This window comes from Stenella coeruleoalba, assembly GCF_951394435.1.
Source record: "Stenella coeruleoalba genome assembly, chromosome: 4".
NCBI lineage: Eukaryota > Metazoa > Chordata > Mammalia > Artiodactyla > Delphinidae > Stenella > Stenella coeruleoalba.
Window position 1 is genome coordinate 44,668,782 of NC_137149.1, and position 21,630 is coordinate 44,690,411.

A 21,630-nucleotide genomic window follows, 5' to 3' on the forward strand; every position below is an offset into this window, starting at 1 on the left:
GTTTTTAAATGAAACCTCAAGAAGAATAGGACCATGAATTTACTGTTTGTTTCGTTTTTAAATGAAACCTCAAGAAGAATAGGACCATGAATTTCGGGAGAATAAATTATCTTGAGGTCCGAGAAAAATTGTAAGTCAGTATAGGGCTTGAGGATATGAGGTAGGATGTGAGTTATATCAAAAGGAAATTGCTGTGTAATATTAAGGGTAATACGGTAAAATGCAAAAGCTGTGGTTGATTTTGGGTTGTTCATGAAGAAGCAGATTTTTACTAAACTGGTACCAAGGCATCATATTGAGAATTCAAGGGTGTTAAAAAAAAAAAATCAGAGGAGTCCTTTCACTGTCAAAATTCATGTTTGTTTTCTTCCTGGGAGAAATAAATTTCTCTGGAGAGAAATTAGTGCAAATTTATTTCCCCTTTGATGGTTTGGATAATTGAGAGTTTACTAAATAATGATTTTAGTTTGTTTGCGTTAGGGCTGGTGTTTTCAGTGTCTTAGAGTAATGTTGAGAAAAAAGGATTTTATCCCTGCAGTTTGTGAAGGGTTTCTTTTCTCTTGCAGGTGGATGACAAAACAGGTTTTTATGAGGAGTTTGTTAATTACCTTAAATATGCTATGGTGGTCTATAAACGAGAACCAGCTGTGGAGAGGATAATAGAATTTGCAGCAAAGTTTGTTACTTCATTTCACCAATCAGATATGGAAGATGATGAAGAAGAGGAAGATGGTGGCATTTTAAATTATTTGTTTACTTTTCTATTAAAGGTATACGAAAACTAGAATTTCGAGGGAATATTGTAGAAAATTTTACTATTTTAAATGGGCCATGGGAGTTTGTATATCTTAGAGAATGAATATCTGGTAATTGAGAAAATGTCTGAACGAATCTGCCTTTTATAGGAAATATTAGAACTGTCATTAAGATTAAAAAGTGAACTTTTAAAAACTCCAGCATGAAATTTTTAATGACCATTCTAAACCAGTTCTTACATACATTTGTTTGAAATGGGTTCTCTAGTTCAGAAGTAAAGAGTTCCTCCGAAGAGGAATATGCTCTTGTAATTTAGCAGATACTTTAGACTGTGTATTTTGAGATTTTTATGTTATGTAATGTGTATTTAGCATGTATATATGGATCAAGGTAGCATTATAGTTTTTCTGCAAGGAATGAATTATTGCTATAAATTCTTGAATTCTAAACATAGAATTCAAATGGTATGTCATTATTTAGTAATGGTATGTGACTTGGAATAAATTTTGTTTTGTTTCTGTTTTAGTCTCATGAAGCAAACAGCAATGCAGTTAGATTTAGAGTGTGCCAGCTCATAAACAAGCTCTTGGGAAATATGCCAGAAAATGCCCAGATTGATGATGATTTGTTTGATAAAATTAATGAAGCCATGCTTATTAGATTGAAAGATAAAATTCCAAATGTAAGGATACAGGCAGTTCTTGCTCTTTCACGCCTTCAGGATCCCAAAGATGATGAATGCCTGGTGGTTAATGGTATGTATAGCTCCTTAAATCCTTTTTCAGTTTCACTGACTTTGTTAAATTCTCAGCAGATGAATTTTCTTATTATGAAATATTATGGAAGAGCATAGTTTATATACACACACACACATACATGTATGTAAAAATATATGATTAAAAAAAAATACCCAAGTAGCCACCATCCAACCTAAAAATAAATAGAGCATCATCAATACCTCTGAAGCCTATCTTACGTCCCTTTCTAGTTATATTACTCTCCCTCTGAATTAACGAATATCTTGAATTTTGGGTTCCCTTTTGTTTGTTTGTTTAAACAGTTAACCACATGTATATACTTCTAAATAATGTTTAAGTTTTGCGTATCATTTTGTATGTTTTGTGGATCATACTATATTTTTCTGTGCTCTCAACATTATTTCTCATTGTAACATTCATCCATGTTGATACATTACTGATACACGGTTCTATTGTATGAATGTAAGACAATTTTATTATTTCTATTATTGATGGACCTTCTAGTTGTTTCCAGTTATTTTCCTCTTAAAATACAGTGTCGTTGCTATGAACTTTCTTACACAGTACATGGCTTCTGGTGCACAGTTTTTCTAGGATATGTACCTAAGGGTGGACTTGTTGGGATATGTGCATTCAGCTTTATTAGATGAGGTACAAGTGTTCTACAAAACATTTATCAATTTATATTTCCAATAACAGTGCATAAACTTGTTCATTGAGCCATATCCTCTCTAGTGTTTGGTACTGTCAGATTTTTAAATTTTTGTTAATCAGGTTGTGTGTATCATATGTCATTGTTATGCATCTTTTCATATATTTAGCAGCCAATTTTGTTTCTTCTGTATAATGCCTATTAACGTGTTCTCATTTTTCTATTGGTTTGTCTTATTAATTGGAGTTCTTTATATATTCTGAAGGGAAATCCTTGGGTTATATGAATTGTTAGATCTTCCTGCTTTCGATGGATTATTTCACTGTCTTCACTATGTCTTTTTTGGGGCAGAAATTCCTAATGTCAGAATTACCAGTCTCTTCCTGTATGATTTGCACTTTCTTTTATTTAAGAAATCTTTCTCTACCTCTGGGCTCATAAAGATAGTCATATTCCAGTTTTCCATATATGCCTAGGTTTATTTTGGGAACTCTTCTGGTTTGTTTTTCTCTTTGTCCCTGTTACTACCTTTATAATTTTGATAACTGGTGGTAGTTGGTATTTTTTGGTGTTAAATGAGGGGCATAATAATATGTGAAACATATATGTTTAGTAGTCAACATATACTTGATTATAAAGCATGGGAAAATCTGAGAAATAGAGGTGAATAAATATTTAAATACAGGAAATGAGTTTTGTTCAATGATAAGATCAGAAGTTATTTCTTTTTAGGATTCATTAAAAATCAAAATACTGCGCTCTTTATAAAGCCATATCCGTTTAAAATAAACTGGCTTCCATCCTAGACTTGTTTCTAAATCTTAAAGAGTAGCAAAGACATAATCTGAATGATGGATTTTCCATGATCTTTAGGGTTATTTATTTTCAGTTTTAGCCTTCCTGCCTAGTCCATTGACTAATTTCTAATTCTGTCCTTTTTAAGGGATGTTGGCAGAAAAAAATCTTCAGCTAAAATTAAATGTGTAAGACTAAAAAATGATTTTTATCATTTTAAAGATTAAATATCAAAATGTGGGTTATCTATGACTATGGCTAACTAAATAATATGTTGTTAGCGTACTAAAATGTATTGCTCTATTTTTAGCATATGCTACTTTGATTGAAAATGATTCAAATCCAGAAGTTAGGCGGGCAGTGTTATCATGTATTGCGCCATCAGCAAAGACTTTGCCAAAAATTGTAGGGCGCACCAAGGATGTGAAAGAGGCTGTCAGAAAGCTGGCTTATCAGGTAAATAAGTCCAATATCTTATATAGACATGTTCTTAAAAGACAAGAAGCTGTATTCTTAAAATACTTTTTTTTTTAACATCTTTATTGGAGTATAATTGCTTGACAATGGTGTGTTAGTTTCTGCTTTATAACGAAGTGAATCAGTTATACATATACATATGTTCCCATATCTCTTCCCTCATGGGTCTCCCTCCCTCCCACCCTCCCTATCCCACCCCTCTAGGTGGTCACAAAGCACCGAGTTGATCTCCCTGTGCTATGCGGCTGCTTCCCACTAGCTATCTATTTTACATTTGGTAGTGTATATATGTCCATGCCACTCTCTCGCTTTGTCACAGCTTACCCTTCCCCATCCCCATATCCTCAAGTCCATTCTCTAGTAGGTCTGTGTCTTTATTCCTCTCTTACCCCTAGGTTCTTCATGACATTTTCTTTTTCTTAAGTTCCATATATATATGTCAACATACGGTTATCTGTCTTTCTCCCTCTGACTTACTTCACTCTGTATGACAGACTCTGTGTCCATCCACCTCATTACAAATCACTCAATTCCATTTCTTTTTATGGCTGAGTAATATTCCATTGTATACATGTGCCACATCATCTTTGTGCATACATCCGATAATGGACACTTAGGTTGTTTCCATCTCCTGGCTGTTGTAAGTAGAGCTGCAATGAACATTTTGGTACATGACTCTTTTTGAATTATGGTTTTCTCAGGGTATATGCCCAGTAGTGGGATTGCTGGGTCATATGGTAGTTCTATTTGTAGTTTTTTAAGAAACCTCCATACTGTTCTCCACAGTGGCTGTACCAATTCACATTCCCACCAGCAGTGCAAGAGGGTTCCTTTTTCTCCACACCCTCTCCAGCATTTATTGTTTCTAGATTTTTTGATGATGGCCATTCTGACTGGTGTGAGATGATATCTCATTGTAGTTTTGATTTGCATTTCTCTAATGATTAATGATGTTGAGCATTCTTTCATGTGTTTGTTGGCAGTCTGTATATCTTCTTTGGAGAAATGTCTATTTAGGTTTTCCGCCCATTTTTGGATTGGGTTGTTTGTTTTTTTGTTATTGAGCAGCATGAGCTGCTTGTAAATTTTGGAGATTAATCCTTTGTCAGTTGCTTCATTTGCAAATATTTTCTCCCATTCTGAGGGTTGTCTTTTCATCTTGTTTACGGTTTCCTTTGCTGTGCAAAAGCTTTGAAGTTTCATTAGGTCCCATTTGTTTATTTTTGTTTTTATTTCCATTTCCTAGGAGGTGGGTCAAAAAGGATCTTGCTGTGATTTATGTCATAGAGTGTTCTGCCTATGTTTTCCTCTAAGAGTTTTATAGTGTATTGCCTTACATTTAGGTCTTTAATCCATTTTGAGCTTATTTTTGTGTATGGTGTTAGGGAGTGTTCTAATCTCATACTTTTACGTGTACCTGTCCATTTTTCCCAGCACCACTTATTGAAGAGGCTGTCCTTTCTCCACTGTACATTCCTGCCTTCTTTATCAAAGACAAGGTGACCATATGTGTGTGGGTTTATTTCTGGGCTTTCTATCCTGTTACATTGATCTATATTTCTGTTTCTGTGCCAGTACCATACTGTCTTGATTACTGTAGCTTTGTAGTATAGTCTGAAGTCAGGGAGCCTGATTTCTCCAGATCCGTTTCTCGTTCTCAAGATTGCTTTGGCTATTCGGGGTCTTTTGTGTTTCCATACAAATTGTGAAATTTTTTTGTTCTAGTTCTGTGAAAAATGCCAGTGGTAATTTGATAGGGACTGCATTGAATCTGTAGATTGCTTTGGGTAGTAGAGTCATTTTCACAATGTTGGTTCTTCCAATCCAAGAACATGGTATATCTCTCCATCTATTTGTATCATCTTTAATTTCTTTCAACAGTGTCTTTTAATTTTCTGCATACAGGTCTTTTGTCTCCTTAGGTAGGTTTACTCCTAGGTATTTTATTCTTTTTGTTGCAATGGTAAATGGGGTGTTTTCTTGATTTCACTTTCAGATTTTTCATCATTAGTGTATAGGAATGCCAGAGATTTCTGTGAATTAATTTTGTATCCTGCTACATTACCAAATTCATTGATTAGTTCTAGTAGTTTTCTGGTAGCATCTTTAGGATTCTCTATGTATAGTATCATGTCCTCTGCAAACAGTGACAGCTTTACTTCTTCTTTTCCGATTTGGATTCCTTTTATTTCCTTTTCTTCTCTCATTGCTGTGGCTAAAACTTCCAAAACTATGTTGAATAAGAGCGGTGAGAAGGGCAACCTTGTCTTGTTCCTGATCTTAGTGGAAATGCTTTCAGTTTTTCACCATTGAGGACGATGTTGGCTGTTGGTTTGTCATATATGGCCTTTATTATGTTGAGGAAAATTCCCTCTATGCCTACTTTCTGCAGGGTTTTTATCATAAATGGGTGTTGAATTTTGTTGAAAGCTTTCTCTGCATCTATTGAGATGATCCTATGGTTTTTCTCCTTCAGTTTGTTAATATGGTGTATCACATTGATTGATCTGCGTATACTGAAGAATCCTTGCATTCCTGGAATAAACCCCACTTGATCATGGTGTATGATCCTTCTAATGTGCTGTTGGATTCTGTTTGCTAGTATTTTGTTGAGGATTTCTGCATCTATGTTCATCAGTGATATTGGCCTGTAGTTTTCTTTCTTTGTGACATCCTTGTCCGGTTTTGGTATCAGGGTGATGGTGGCCTTGTAGAATGAGTTTGGGAGTGTTCCTCCCTCTGCTATATTTTGGAAGAGTTTGAGAAGGATAGGTGTTAGCTCTCCTCTAAATGTTTGATAGAATTCGCCTGTGAAGCCATCTGGTCCTGGACTTTATAGTTTGTTGGAAGATTTTTAATCACACTTTCAATTTCAGTGCTTGTGATTGGTCTGTTCATATTTTCTATTTCTTCCTGGTTCAGTCTTGGAGGTTGTGCATTTCTAAGAATTTGTCTATTTCTTCCAGGTTGTCCATTTTATTGGCATAGAGTTGCTTGTAGTAATGTCTTATGATCTTTTATATTTCTGCAGTGTAAGTTTTACTTCTCCTTTTTCATTCCTAATTCTATTGATTTGAGTCTTCTCCCCTTTTTTCTTGATGAGTCTGGCTAATGGTTTATCAATTTTGTTTGTCTTCCCAAAGAACCGGCTTTTAGTTTTATTGATCTTTGTTATCGTTTCCTTCATTTCTTTTTCATTTATTTCTGATCTGATCTTTATGATTTCTTTCCTTCTGCTAACTTTGGGGTTTTTTTGTTCTTCTTTCTCTAGTTGCTTTAGGTGCAAGGTTAGGTTGTTTATTCGAGATGTTTCCTGTTTCTTATGTATTGCTATAAATTTCCCTCTTAGAACTGCTTTTGCTGCATCCCATAGGTTTTGAGTCATCATGTCTCCATTGTCATTTGTTTCTAGGTATTTTTTGATTTCCTCTTTGATTTCTTCAGTGATCACTTCGTTATTAAGTAGTGTATTGTTGAGCCTCCATGTGTTTATATTTTTTACAGATCTTTTCCTGTAATTGATATCTAGTCTCATAGCATTGTGGTTGGAAAAGATACTTGATACAATTTCAATTTTCTTACATTTACCAAGGCTTGATTTGTGACCCAAGATATGATCTATCCTGGAGAATGTTCCATGAGCACTTGAGAAAAATGTGTATTCTGTTGTTTTTGGATGGAATGTCCTATAAATTATCAATTAAGTCCATTTGTTTAATGTATCATTTAAAGGTTGTGTTTCCTTATTTATTTTCATTTTGGGTGATCTGTCCATTGGTGAAAGTGGGGTGTTAAAGTCCCCTACTATGATTGTGTTACTGTCGATTTCCTCTTTTATGGCTGTTAGTATTTGCCTTATGCATGGAGGTGCTCCTATGTTGGGTGCATAAATATTTACAATTGTTATATTTTCTTCTTGGATTGCTCCCTTGATCATTATGTAGCGTCCTTCTTTGTCTCTTCTAATAGTCTTTATTTTAAAGTCTATTTTGTCTGATATGAGAATTGCTACTCCAGCTTTCTTCTGATTTCCATTTGCATGGAGTACCTTTCTCCATTCCCTCACTTTCAGTCTGTATGTGTCCATAGGTCTGAAGTGGGTCTCTTGTAGACAGCATATATATGGGTCTTGTTTTTGTATCCATTCAGCCAGTCTGTGTCTTTTGGTGGGAGCATTTAATCCATTTACATTTAAGGTAATTAACGATATGTATGTTCCTGTTCTTATTTTCTTAATTGTTTTGGGTTTGTTATTGTAGGTCTTTTCCTTCTCTTGTGTTTCTTGCCTAGAGAAGGTCCTTTAGCATTTGTTGTAAAGCTGGTTTGGCGGTGCTGAACTCTGTCAGCTTTTGCTTGTCTGTAAAGGTTTTAATTTCTCCATCAAATCTGAGTGAGATCCTTGCTGGTTAGAGTAATCTTGGTTGTAGGTTTTTCTCTTTCATCACTTTAAATATGTCTTGCCAGTCCCTTCTGGCTTGCAGAGTTTCTGCTGTAAGATCAGCTCTTAACCTTACAGGGATTCCCTTGTGTGTTATTTGTTGTTTTTCCCTTGCTGCTTTTAATATGTTTTCTTTGTATTTTATTTTTGACAGTTTGATTAATTTGTGTCTTGGCGTGTTTCTCCTTGGATTTACCCTGTATGGGACTCTCTGTGCTTCCTGGACTTGACTATTTCCTTTCCCATATTAGGGAAGTTTTCAACTATAATCTCTTCAAATATTTTCTCGTCCCTTTCTTTTTCTCTTCTTCTGCTGGAACCCCTGTGATTTGAATGTTGGTGCGTTTAATATTGTCCCAGAGGTCTCTGAGACTGTCCTCAGTTCTTTTCATTCTTTTTTCTCTATTCTGCTCTGCAGTAGTTATTTCCACTGTTTTATCTTCCTGGTCACTTATCCGTTCTTCTGCCTCAGTTTTTCTGCTATTGATCCCTTCTAGAGTATTTTTAATTTCATTTATTGTGTTGTTCATCGTTGCTTGTTTCATCTTTAGTTCTTCTACGTCCTTGTTAAATGTTTCTTGCATTTTCTCTATTCCATTTCCAAGATTTTGGATCATCTTTACTATCATTATTCTGAATTCTTTTTCAGGTAGACTGCCTATTTCCTCTTCATTTGTTAGGTCTGGTGGGTTTTTATCTTACTCCTTCATCTGCTGTGTGTTTTTCTGTATTCTCATTTTGCTTATCTTACTGTGTTTGGGGTCTCCTTTTTGCAGGCTGCAGGTTCATAGTTCCCGTTGTTTTTGGTGTCTGTCCCCAGTGGCTGAAGTTGGTTCAGTGGGTTTTGTAGGCTTCCTGGTGGAGGGGACTAGTGCCTGTGTTCTGGTGAATGAGGCTGGATCTTGTCTTTCTGGTGGGCAGGTCCACGTCTGGTGGTGTGTTTTGGGGTGTCTGTGGACTTCTTATGATTTTAGGCAGCCTCTCTGCTAATGGGTGGGGTTGTGTTCCTGTCTTGCTAGTTGTTTGGCATAGGGTGTCCAGCACTGTAGCTTGCTGGTCTTTGAGTGAAGCTGGGTGTTGGTGTTGAGATGGAGATCCCTGGGAGATTTTCGCCATTTGATATTACGTGGAGCTGGGAGGTCTCTTGTGGACCAGTGTCCTGAAGTTGGCTCTCCCACCTCAGAGGCACAGCACTGACTCCTGGCTGCAGCACCAAGAGCCTTTCATCCACACAGCTCAGAATAAAAGGGAGAAAAAGTAGAAAGAAAGAAAGAGGATAAAAGAAAATAAAATAAAGTAAGATAAAATAAAATAAAGCTATTAAAATAAATAATTATTAAGAAAAAAATTTTTAAAAAGGAAAAAAAAAACGGACTGATAGAACCATAGGATAAATGGTGAAAGCAAAGCTATACAGACAAAATCTCACACAGAAGCATACACATACACACTCACAAAAAGAGGAAAAGGGGAAAAAATAATAAATCTTGGCCTCAAAGGCCACCTCCTCAATTTGGGATGATTCGTTGTCTATTCAGGTATTCCACAGATGCAGGGTACATCAAGTTGATTGTGGAGATTTAATCCCTGCTCCTGAGGGTGCTGGGAGAGATTTACCTTTCTCTTTGTTTGCACAGCTCCCAGGGCTCAGCTGTGGATTTGGCCCCGCCTCTCCATGTAGGTCGCTGGAGGGCGTCTGTTCTTCGCTCAGACAGGGGTTAAAGGAGCTGCTGATTCGGGGGCTCTGGCTCACTCAGGCCGGGGGGAGGGATCGGTATGGAGTGCGGGGCGAGCCTGCGGCGGCAGAGGCCAGCGTGACGTTGCACCAGCCTGAGGCGCGCCGTGCGTTCTCTCGGGGAAGTTGTCCCTGGATCACGGAACCCTGGTAGTGGCGGGCTGCACAGGCTCCCCGGAAGGGAAGGGAGGGTTGTATAGTGACCTGTGCTCGCACACAGGCTTCTTGGTGGCGGCAGCAGCAGCCGCCTTAGCATCTCATGCCCATCTCTGGGGTCCGCGTTGTTAGCCGCGGCTCGCGCCCATCTCTGGCGCTCCTTTAAGCAGCATTCTTAATCCCCTCTCCCCGCGTACCAGGAAGCGAAGAGGGAAGAAAAAGTCTCTTGCCTCTTCGGCAGGTCCAGACTTTTCCCCGGACTCCCTTCCGGTTAGCCGTGGTGCACTAACCCCTGCAGGCTGCGTTCACGCCGCCAACCCCAGTCCTCTCCCTGCGCTCCGACCGAAGTCCTAGTCTCAGCTCCCAGCCCTGGCCCCGGCGGGTGAGCAGACAAGACTCTTGGGCTAGTGAGTGCCGGTGAACACCGATCCTCTGTTCGGGAGTCTCTCCACTTTGCCCTCCGCACCCCTGTTGCTGTGCTCTCCTCCGTGGCTCCGAAGTTTCCCCCCTCCGCCACCCGCCGTCTCCGCCCGCAAAGGGGCTTCTTAGTGTGTGGAAGACTTTCCTCCTTCACAGCTCCCTCCCACTGATGCAGGTCCCGTCCCTATCCTTTTGTCTCTGTTTATTTTTTCTTTTGCTCTCCCCAGATACGTGGGGGAGTTTCTTGCCTTTTGGGAGGTCTGAGGTCTTCTGCCAGCGTTCAGTAGATGTTCTGTAGGAGTTGTTCCACGTGTAGATGTATTTCTGATGTATCTGTGGGGAAGTAGGTGATCTCTGCGTCTTACTCTTCCACCATCTTCCCTGCCGTAATCCCTCTTAAAATACTTTTAAAAAATATTTGGCACATAATAATTCAATTGAGATTTTTATGGACGGAGAGTGTAGATAATTTAGGTAGAATCTTATTGCATTAATGTGTTACCAGATATTAATTTTTTTGGAAATTCTGGATAATTTTCTTAGGTGAAGGAGATATTACTAGTTATAAAATACATAAATTATATTGAGTTTAATGGCCATTTTTTTATTATCATCTCTTTAAGGTTTTAGCTGAAAAGGTTCACATGAGAGCTATGTCCATTGCTCAGAGAGTAATGCTCCTTCAACAAGGTCTTAATGACAGATCAGGTAAGTTAGATATCATTATAGACAAAACAGTAGATTTTGAGGTTAGATTTAAAAGGTTTAGGAGAGTGTCCTAAATTAGGTCAGGTAAGCCTATCATTCCCACAGCCTGTCAAAGTTTATCTACGTGTATTGTATAGAATACATTTTCTAGGGTTAAAGGTCTTGGTACTTAGAAGTAGCAGTTTGTTTTAATTTTTCTGTGTTTTATGTGTGGAGAAACTAAAGCTTAAGGCTATAAAAATAACATCAGAAGTAGGGCAGGATCTCTTTTTCACCCCTTTCGCTTCCTTTAAAAAAAATGCTGTCTTATCCCTTTTGTGTATATCCTCCTATGAATGTGTTCTGTGTATCCGAAACAATTAGAAATGGTCAGACCAGTATAATTTTTCTAGTCCCCCCCACCTTTTCTCTTTGTTACAGCTGGAGAATCAACTTATAGCAATGATTTGAAGAATGATATATTTTAAATTTCCAAACCCCATGAGAAGGTTAAGATGGCTTAATTTTGCTGTAGCAAGAAAACATGAGTTTGAAGGACTAATGACTAGGATGACTTTAAAAACTAAGAATAAGGTTTTTCAATCATATGCCTGTATGATTCACTACTGCACATATCAATCATGTAATAAATGGATGAAGTCAGGCAACAAGTAAAATAATAGGTATTATATATAGTCTAGATTAGTACCTGAAGCCCAGTGAACTCAGGGGAGAAGGAATGCAAAAATATTTTTGTAGGCCGTGGTAGTGGTTGTATATTTGGTTCTGACCTATTCCATTTTCATATGAAAGTGAGCATCACAGTGACTTTTCACTTTTTACAATATCATTGTACTTTTAAGTTTTTCTTTAGTATGCGTTGTTTTGCCTCTGTCTGGTCCCATTTTTCTAGTAAATGTCGACTTAGTTAACATTGATCTGATAAGAGTTAATTAAAACAGACAAAATATAGGAAATGGAAGCTAGAGGGAGACTTTGTTCACCTGTGTTTCAAATGACTTAACAGATGCTGTGAAACAAGCAGTGCAGAAGCATCTTCTCCAAGGCTGGTTACGTTTCACTGAAGGAAGTATATTAGAGTTGCTTCATCGGTTAGATGTGGAAAATTCTTCTGAAGTGGCAGTCTCTGTTCTCAATGCCTTATTTTCAGTGACTCCTCTTAATGAACTGGCAGAAATCTGTAAAAATAATGATGGCAGGTATGTAAAGTATTCATTATTTGAAATATGATACGGATGAACCTCTGCAATTAAAATTAGTCCTCTTCTGCATTACTTAAGATTGTATCAGTACTTTTTATCTACATGTCTTTTCTTTAGTCTGGTGGATGTCTTTTTTCCCTTTTTTTCCTCCTTGTGTTAGAACTCACTACTTTATCATAGACTACTTTAGCTGCGTTTTTTGTTTTGTTTTGTTACTTTGATTTTTGCATTAGCTTTGATTGTTTGTTTTGTTACTTTGATTTTTGCATTGGAAAGTCCAACAGCATGGATCCCTATTGTGTTTGCTCATTTGATTTTCTTTTTTTCTCTTTTGGTTTAAATATTTTCATTCTCTTTTGTGTGGATAAGTTAATGACTCTGCAGTTAAAATGATGGTGGTTATAAATCAAGTCTGCTTATTCCCACTTTTCTACTCAGTTCATATTTTTACTGGATATTAAGATATATTCTGTCTCCCTTTTAAATGAAGGAAATTGATTCCAGCAGATACATTAACTCCTGAAATTGCTTTGTATTGGCGTGTCCTTTGTGAATATTTGAGATCAAAAGGAGATGAAGGTGAAGAATTTTTAGAGCAGATTTTGCCAGAGCCTGTAGTATATGCTGAGTATTTACTAAGGTAAAATTGTTTTCTTTGGTTTGGGATGTACTTGTGTTGTACTTGTGTTGTTGTGTGTATTAACTTTCCAGCCCCCTCCCTCAAAGCAATGCTTGATTGAGAATAAGTTGAAAACCATTTTTTTGGACAGGCAAGGATAAATAGGTATACACATTGAGTCTTTCTAAAGAATATCCTGTGCTGGTCAGTATACTGAAAGACCAAAGTCAATATGTTTTGGGACATTTCCTTAAAACTGGTAAGATGTGATGAAGAACATTTCTCCATAAAGTTGATGATGATGTGTTGCTCTTTGAAATTGGTTGGCAAACTTTTTCTAAGTGCCAGACGGTAAATATTTTAGAGTCTGTGGACCATGCTCTGTCCCAACGACTCAGTTCTGCTGTGGTACTGCAAGAGCAGCCACAGAAAATATGTAATGAATAAGTGTGATTGTTTTCTGATAAATCTTTCATCAACTTTTATGGACACTAAAATTTGAATTTCATATAATTTTTACACATATATTTACATATATATATATATCATTTAAAGATGTAAAAATCTTAGCTTGCAGGCTGTACAAAAACAAGCAGCAGGCTCTCTCTGGTGCATGGGCCATAGTTTTCCAACTGACAGGGTGGACCTCTGGCCAGTTTTAGTATTAATTAAAACTGTTACGGTTTGGCTTTTGTTTTTTAAAAAGTTTTTTCAAAATATCTTTTTCTTAAATTATTTGAATTACTCTAGTTTCTACTTGGTTCACTTTAAAATTATACAAATAGGGTTTCCCTGGTGGCGCAGTGGTTGAGAGTCCGCCTGCCGATGCAGGGGACGTGGGTTCATGCCCCGGTCCGGGAAGATCCCACATGCTGTGGAGCGGCTGGGCCTGTGAGCCATGGCCGCTGAGCCTGCGCATCCGGAGCCTGTGCACCGCAACAGGAGAGGCCACAACAGTGAGAGGCCCGCGTACCGCAAAATTATACAAGTAAAATTGTACAAGTAAAACATGAATGCATTTTTGTCAAAATTCAAATACAGAAGTATACAGAATAAAAGTGCGGTATTTCCTCTTACTCCTAATTCCTCAATCCCATTAATCTCCTTAGAGTTAACATCTAAACAATTTGGGGTATACACTTTAAACCCTCTTTCTCTACATTCACATACACATATACTAAGTGCATGGTTTTTAAAAATATAACACATTATACATATTTTTGGTTTTTTTCAACTACTATCTGAGATCATTATATTGGTACATATCAGTACAAATCTATCACAATCTTAATAACAGCCTATCACTCCATAGTACGGTGGTAATGTTTAATTTACTTTTCTACTGATGGACATTTAGGGTGTTTTCAGTTTTCACTGATGAAGGTGTTTTAAATTTTCTTTACATTTTTATGTATGTTTGGGATTTTGTAGGGTTGATTCCCAGAAGTGGAATTGCTGGGCCAAAGGTTATATATTTTTTCAATAGATATTGGTGTGTAGATTTTTAACTTCATGATTTTGATGCAGTTTTTAAAAAGCTTTACATATAATATGGATTATGGGCCTGAATTCTCTTGGTGTGAAATATAGTGTCCTGCTTTTGTGTATAATGGCCCCACATATAAGTTAGGGAGCGAAGCTAAGAACGTATTTGAATTTTGTATGCAAAACATTGAATCCATAAATATCTTAAATGTGAGCCAATATGGAGACTTACAGCTTGAGCTCATAGTAACATGAAAAACGTGGGAATCTACTTAGAGTTTTAAGGGTAATTATTTCAGGCTTTAATACTTAACTGGAGTATTCATTATAATGGTGTTTGGGCCATGTTGAAATGTACCCAAAAGGAATGAATTTTGATGCAATGCTTAATAATATATGTTTATATAAAAGTAATAAGTGCTCATAGAAGATTGAAAAAATATAAGAAAATATGAGGAAATGTTAAATATTATATTTAAATAACAGAGGGTGAGCATCTCAAAGACTGGTTCACAGATTGATTAATTCTTAGTTACTGAAAATTGACATGTAAAGAGCTTGGTTCCTCTAACTTTAAGAGGTCAGGGATTCTTATATTTCCTTTGTCACTTAATCTGTGAGTTTTGAAATAAGTTACTTGGATCAACTTGTTTTTTTCACATATAAAAAGGAAAACTTTAAAGATCATATTTAATTATTGAAAGAATACTTAAGAAATAGGATGATTTTCTTTTTGGAGCAGTGTCACTAGATAGGATTCGTTTTCTCAAGAACAGAGACAAAATTAAATGGAAAAATTGTTTCTTGATAATCTCAAGTGTATTCTCAGACATTTTGTAGCAGGAAGAGTTAGTGACTCAGAATGCTGATACAAAATGATTTCCTGTTAATTGAGGTGTTCACATAAAGAGAGAAATTGGGGATGTTAAATGAGGCCTATCAAATTTGAGTAAGAAAAAGGGACACTAATAGAATTTTAAGAAATCTACCTTAAATTCTTAGAGAGTTTAAAAAAAGACTTTCTTGAGTGGTCTCTTCATTATAATGACTACCTTTAAAAATGGTTGGAAAGAGACGATTTCATGGTAATTAAAATTGGTAGGTCGATTTTAAGTTGTATTTATGCAGTTCAGGATTTGTAATTATTAATGAAACAACTACTCTTTAGGTATTTTTAAAAATAAATTCAAAGTCTTGATACTATGCATTGTGCTAAAGCTGGGATGGAGAAGTAGGAGGGATTCAAAGGTGAGTGAAGGTTTCTTAGCTTGTCAGAAATCAGTAACTCTACTGATTTATTGATTTTGATAATTATCAGTTTTGTAGCTTTAGTTTCCTGCTAGAATCCAAAGGGTGGCTGATGGCCTTGAAGGTCCTAGTATCATTGCCAGAGATTTATGAGCTTTTATTTACTCTTGGCTGTCATTTTATGAGTCAGTTCATTTATTCATCATTATTCTGCAGTGTTTATAACTTGATTTTTGTTGACAATTTAAAATGACATTTTTCATCAGGATTATCATTTCATATATTACTTCCAACCTAAAGGCACCTAGTTGTATAGGTTTAAACTCTTAATTCTACTTAAACTCTTAATTCTGTTTTTAAGTAGCTATTTTTGTTCCACACAAAAAAGGAGACCTTCTGGTAGACTCTTGAATGTTATCTAGGTGAGGGTTGTAAAAGGCTTTACTTTGGGCAGTGATAGTAAAAATAAAAGGGTAGTTGACGGTGCTTGCTTAGTAGCACCTACACTAAAATAAGAACAATATAGAGATTAGTAGGGCCCCTAAGCAATGGTACTACAAATTCATGAAGCTATCTATATTTTTCTGATTTTTTCAAAAAGGTCGTTGTATTCATGCATTACTTATGTAATTACTATTTCTACTACTATACTTTTAAACAAAATAATGGTTAATTAAGGATGACGAGGGAAGACTAGCTCTTTCTGAATAATTGGATTTTGGAGACGGGATTTAGAACTTTATAATTGAGAATACTAGTGACATTGAAATAGTTATTTTGAGAGATACAAATATGTACCTTTTGAAAATTTCCCATAGGAAATTTGAATCTTTAATGAAAATATATTTTCCAAATTCTTTTGAATCAAGCCAGTAAGTTCACAGAAGTTCATGACAGTAACACAGGAAGTTACTCTGTAGATCTGGATTAGTATAACATGGTATAAATATCCATATATTTGGACTGATATGAGCAGAAAATGACCTTTTCTGACTTAATGGGGAGCTGTTTAATGTTTAATGTTTCTAAACAGATTCTACATCTTATTAATTGTGCTTGTTTTAGTTATATTCAGAGCATTCCGGTTGTTAATGAAGAACAGAGAGGTGATTTTTCTTATATTGGCAATTTGATGACAAAAGAGTTTATAGGTCAACAATTGATTCTAATTATCAAGTTTTTGGATACCAATGAAGAAGGAGGAAGGTACATTTAAATGTAAACCCTTGTTCTTATTTGCGCTTCTAATTTTATGTGTTGAAATGTAGTCTTGTTACAATATGATTAAATATATTTAACCTAGCTCCCTAAAGTGTTATATGAAGTGTTCTCTTTCCTCTTATATAATATATATGGAGTATGTAAGAGGAAATATATTTATATACTGTCTCTCTCCTAATTTCTCTCTCTATGAATATATGTATATATGGAAATATAAGTTTCTAATTCAGTTCCTTGAGAATAAATCAATAAAATTGCAGGTTTTTGCTTAAAAATTTCTATTAGTATTACTAGTCCTCTCTAATAAATACTGTCTAAAAGATTTGATTCAAATATGGTATTTTGTCATTTCATCATGTTGATTTATGAAAGATTATAGGGCCATTTATAAATTTTTTTCAGAACGTGAATTTTGGTCTAAAGTCTGTACATATATTTTTGTACCTATAGTGATAAATATAAAAAAGAAGACAAATTAAGCCTGTAATTAAGTCTGCAGAATAGGTGAAACGTTAGAGATATAATGTGTTTCTACTCTTGTACTGAAATTAAAATAGTTCTTTTTGAATGCAGGAAACGACTGCTGGCTATCTTACAGGAGATTCTTACTCTACCCACCACCCCAATATCCCTAATTTCTTTTCTTGTTGAGAGACTGCTCCACATTATTATAGATGATAATAAGAGAACACAGATTGTAAGTAATTTTCTTCATTCTTGATAAAAATAAAAGATTTTGGTCAATAACATTGAGGGCTGTCTTATTCTCTTTTCAGTACTTTTGGCTTTAATTGCTTTTGTTTTAGTTTTGTCTCTTTATCAAGTCTTTAAACTTCTTAAAACCAAATCTCTCTCACACACATTTTAAAAAATATCTCCTTTCTTTTACCATACCTATCATTGTGTTGAATCAGTTTGAAATGGAGCAGGTTAGGGAAGAGGTGACATATAGGCATTGGTTGCTAGAAGGTTTGAGGGCCGACTGAATTTATACATACCTGGGTTCAAATCCCCTCGGACGCTTTCTCGATTTGTGGCTTTGCCTGAGTTATTTAATTTAGAATTTTTACCTGTCTGCAAAATAAGAATAACAATGAAATTTATCTTTCATTGTTCAATGAAGCAATGTTCATAAAGTGCTTGGTAAATACAGAAATAAATATTATCTATTATTTTACTATATTCAAGTGTTATTTTCTCTGGGGTAGCCCAAAAAGAGAGGCCTGTATCGTTGATTTTCATAAAATCGTATAGTCTTGGAGTTGCGAGTTAATTCAAAGGTTGTCTTTTCCACTCCTTCCTTATATAGATATACATAACATAAATTCTTTCTACAACATCCCCAGTTAGTGGTTATCCAGCACCTGCTTAAGGTACCTTCCTTTGGGATGCAGCTTTTTCCTGAATTGGCCAACTCCAATGCCTAGTGGCTCTGAAAGAAAAGTGTTTAATCTGCTGTCATTATTTATGCCTTGTATACCCAAAGGAAGAATAAAAGAGTATTCTAATTTTTTATATTCCACTTCCATTGGAGCTGAACAAGGGAGGGAGTTGAGGATTTTAGGCAGAAAATTTTAGTTTTATGGTGCCTAAGATTAGATGCTCTTTTCATTTTTTCTGTTTTAAAGCACTATATGAAAGAGAATTTATCTTCAGTGTCTATGTGCCTATTTACCTTCCCATAATCTTAAGGGTTTTTAGTCAGATGTATTGTTTGGTCATTTTTTTTCTAAAATTGTCTAGCAAATAGAATGTGTGCCATTTTTGCTTGTATATTTTGCTCTATTTTTCAAGAGATTGTGGATACAGTTTGGAGTTTTGTATAACAGTTCGATGTCATTTTCTGATATATAACATATATTAAAGCATGTATTCTGAATTATAACTTATCAGGTTACAGAAATTATCTCAGAGATTCGGGCACCCATTGTTACTGTTGGTGTTAATAATGATCCAGCTGATGCAAGAAAGAAGGAACTCAAGGTAACTGTCTTCTAAATTAAAGAAATGCTTGAGTATATTGTAATTGCACAAGTCTTTTATTTCTTCTTGTACATTTTCAAAATTGCACAAAGTCAAATTATTGGTTAACTATTAAACTATATAAGAGTATCTAAAATGTTATCAGATTATGTCAGTCTGAAAGATTTGCCAATCTCTGTTTCAGGAAGACTACCACTTTTTCTGTATGTACCTGACTGCTTAACTTCTAGATGGTTGAAATGGTTTTAAATAATACTCTTCAGTTTGCTACAGATTTCACATTAATAGTTTTTGTTTGGTGTTTACACAATTTATATCTTTTCTTAGATGGCTGAAATAAAAGTTAAACTTATTGAGGCAAAAGCAGCTTTGGAAAATTGCATTAACTTACAGGATTTTAATCAAGCATCAGAATTAAAAGAAGAAGTAAAAGCGTTAGAAGATGCCAAAATAAACCTATTGAAAGAGACAGAGCAACTTGAAATTAAAGAAGTCCACATAGAGAAGGTATAGATACATTTTTCATATTAAATTTCAGCTACTGTTAATCATCTCAACTAAACCTTGTTTTCTTAACTCAGCTGCTGGAATATATTCACTTAGGAGGGATTTTTTTTTTTTTTTTTGTGGTACGCGGGCCTCTCACCATTGTGGCCTCTCCCGTTGCGGAGCACAGGCTCCAGACGCACAGGCTCAGCGGCCATGGCTCACAGGGCCCAGCTGCTCCGCGGCATGTGGGACCTTCCCAGACCGGGGCACGAACCCGTGTCCCCTGCATCAGCAGGAGGACTTTCAACCGCTGCACCACCAGGGAAGCCCTAGGAGGGATTTTTAACAATACCATGAACTAATACAAAAATAATATTTTTCCGCCTGTTCCTTTCTATTTTGAACTTCGAAAGGCTTTAATGAACTTTAATTATTGTAGCTAAGACTTTATTTGATTTGCTCCCTTGTCATGCTAATCCCTAGAATCTGAAGTCTTTCTTCCTTGCCAAGGAAACCTGCTTTCCAGTGGTTTCCTTCTCTTTGTTTTGTTCTGTTTTGTTTGTCTTGAATGGTTTAGAAAAGGAAAATGCATCTTTCTCTTATTTGTGGAAGACTCATGACCTTTCCACTGCTAGGAAAAGAATTTCTATAGTAACAGTGCAATTATACACATATTTTTTTAAAGTTTAATTACTCTTTTGTTTTTAGAAAAAGCTAAGTAACTTTGTTATTTTAAATGAAATACTGTATAAAATAGATAACTAATAAGAACCTGCTGTAAAGCACAGGGAACTCTACTCAATACCCTGTAATGGCCTATATGGGAAAAGAATCTTAAAAAAAAAAAAAAAGAGTGGATATATGTATATGTATAACTGATTCACTTTGCTGTGCACCTGAAACTAACAACATTGTAAACCAACTATACTCCAATAAAAATTTTTAAAAAAAGAAATACTAAACATATATCTAATAACATTTAAAGCTTCGTTTCAGCAGTCTTTTTTAATTAACTTAGTTGTATTTGATACATGAATATTATTTTAATGTAAGGTAAAATGGTATCAATTACTATAATATTTGCTATTAACTTTAATTCAGGAGGTCTTTTAGGATCTTGCCTTTTGTAGTAAACATCATTTATTACTGTAGTTTTGGTTTGGGAAGTGCTGATTATTCTTATAAAGAGAATGCTGGATAGGGAAGAGTTTACTATACAGGAGAGTTTTGTAAGTTATGTTATGTCCTTGAGCTCTGCAGCCATAGATATCCCTGCTCTAACACCCTACCTTCCCAGTGGGTATGCCTGAATTTTATTTTCATAGCTAAGTAGCTTATTTCTTTTGTTTGACCAAGTCAATGGATCGTTATAGGCTCTTAAATTTGAGGAGCAAATTTAAAGTGAAAAATGAAAATATAAACTGAAAAATGATATAAACTGCAGGTCTGAATTAGGAAAATTTTAACTAGGGTGATCTATCATGGTTATTATTATCTGTTTAACTTTACCTGCTTTGACCATTTATCTGTTCACTTGTCCTATTTTAAGGGTTATAAATCTATTACAGTATAATTACAGTATAGTATAATAAATGCTATGTTCAGGTAAGTATAGGGGTTTTATGGAGAGGGTGGTATTGGCTTCCCCAAAAGAAATGTTTCAGCTTGAGATTTGAATAAAAATAATATAAGCAAGTAGTTACAGGATCCTTTTTTTGTGGTATTCACAAGTATAAATTCATTTGATTCTCATTATGACCTAATGGAATTGGTACAATTATCCTTACTTTATAGAAGGCAAGTAACTTGCCTGAAGTTATACAGATAGTAAATGGTAGAGGCAGGATTCAAACCCAGGCAAGTGGCTTTGATTGTGCTTTTAATGCACTCTGTGTCATCTCTCCTCAGTGAGTTGTTAAGGGAATGTTATAGGCAGATGGAATGACGTGTGTGAAGGCCTAGAAGTTAAAGAGTGCCTGTTGTGTTTAAAAACTTCAGGTCCACATGACTAAAGAATTGAGGTGGAGAGATAAGAGATAAATCTGGGGGGAAGAAATTAAGGGCCAATTCATGTAAGGCCTTGTATAAACAATATTTTAAAAATTGTCCCTTACCCAAAGATCATGGTGAACCACTAAAGATGAGATTTATGTCTTATAAAGATCACTGTTACTCAGGAAATGAATTGCAGGCAGGCATACTAGTTTGAAGACTGTTAACAGTAATGTAGGATTGAGATGAGTGCAGTCTGAACAAGATAATGATGGTGGATATGGAAAGAAGTGATGGATTTGAGAAGTATTTAAGAATTAGTAACAAGGAGAAGAGTGAGTCAAGAATGTATCCTAGGTCTTTTGGTTTGGACAGCTGGGTAGATGGCAGTGAAATTTATGGAGGTAGCACAGGAGGAGGAATTTGGGTAATGATTGGTTAGTTCCCTTTTGGCCATTTTGAGTTTGGGAAGCCTGTGGACCATACAAGAGGAAAT

At 35.7% G+C, this 21,630-nt stretch overlaps 1 protein-coding gene across 1 annotated transcript in view; it reads left to right on the top strand.

Annotated features, from left to right (window-relative positions):
• NCAPG (non-SMC condensin I complex subunit G) overlaps positions 1-21,630 on the top strand; it is a 47,876-nt gene that overhangs the window by 733 nt on the left and 25,513 nt on the right. The window contains exons 2-11 of the mRNA XM_079920932.1: positions 567-770; positions 1,283-1,511; positions 3,272-3,417; positions 10,811-10,895; positions 11,902-12,094; positions 12,588-12,737; positions 16,515-16,655; positions 17,244-17,367; positions 18,564-18,653; positions 18,981-19,160. Of these exons, the coding sequence (XP_079777058.1) occupies positions 567-770; positions 1,283-1,511; positions 3,272-3,417; positions 10,811-10,895; positions 11,902-12,094; positions 12,588-12,737; positions 16,515-16,655; positions 17,244-17,367; positions 18,564-18,653; positions 18,981-19,160 (1,542 nt within the window). The remainder of the gene's footprint in view (positions 1-566; positions 771-1,282; positions 1,512-3,271; positions 3,418-10,810; positions 10,896-11,901; positions 12,095-12,587; positions 12,738-16,514; positions 16,656-17,243; positions 17,368-18,563; positions 18,654-18,980; positions 19,161-21,630) is intronic.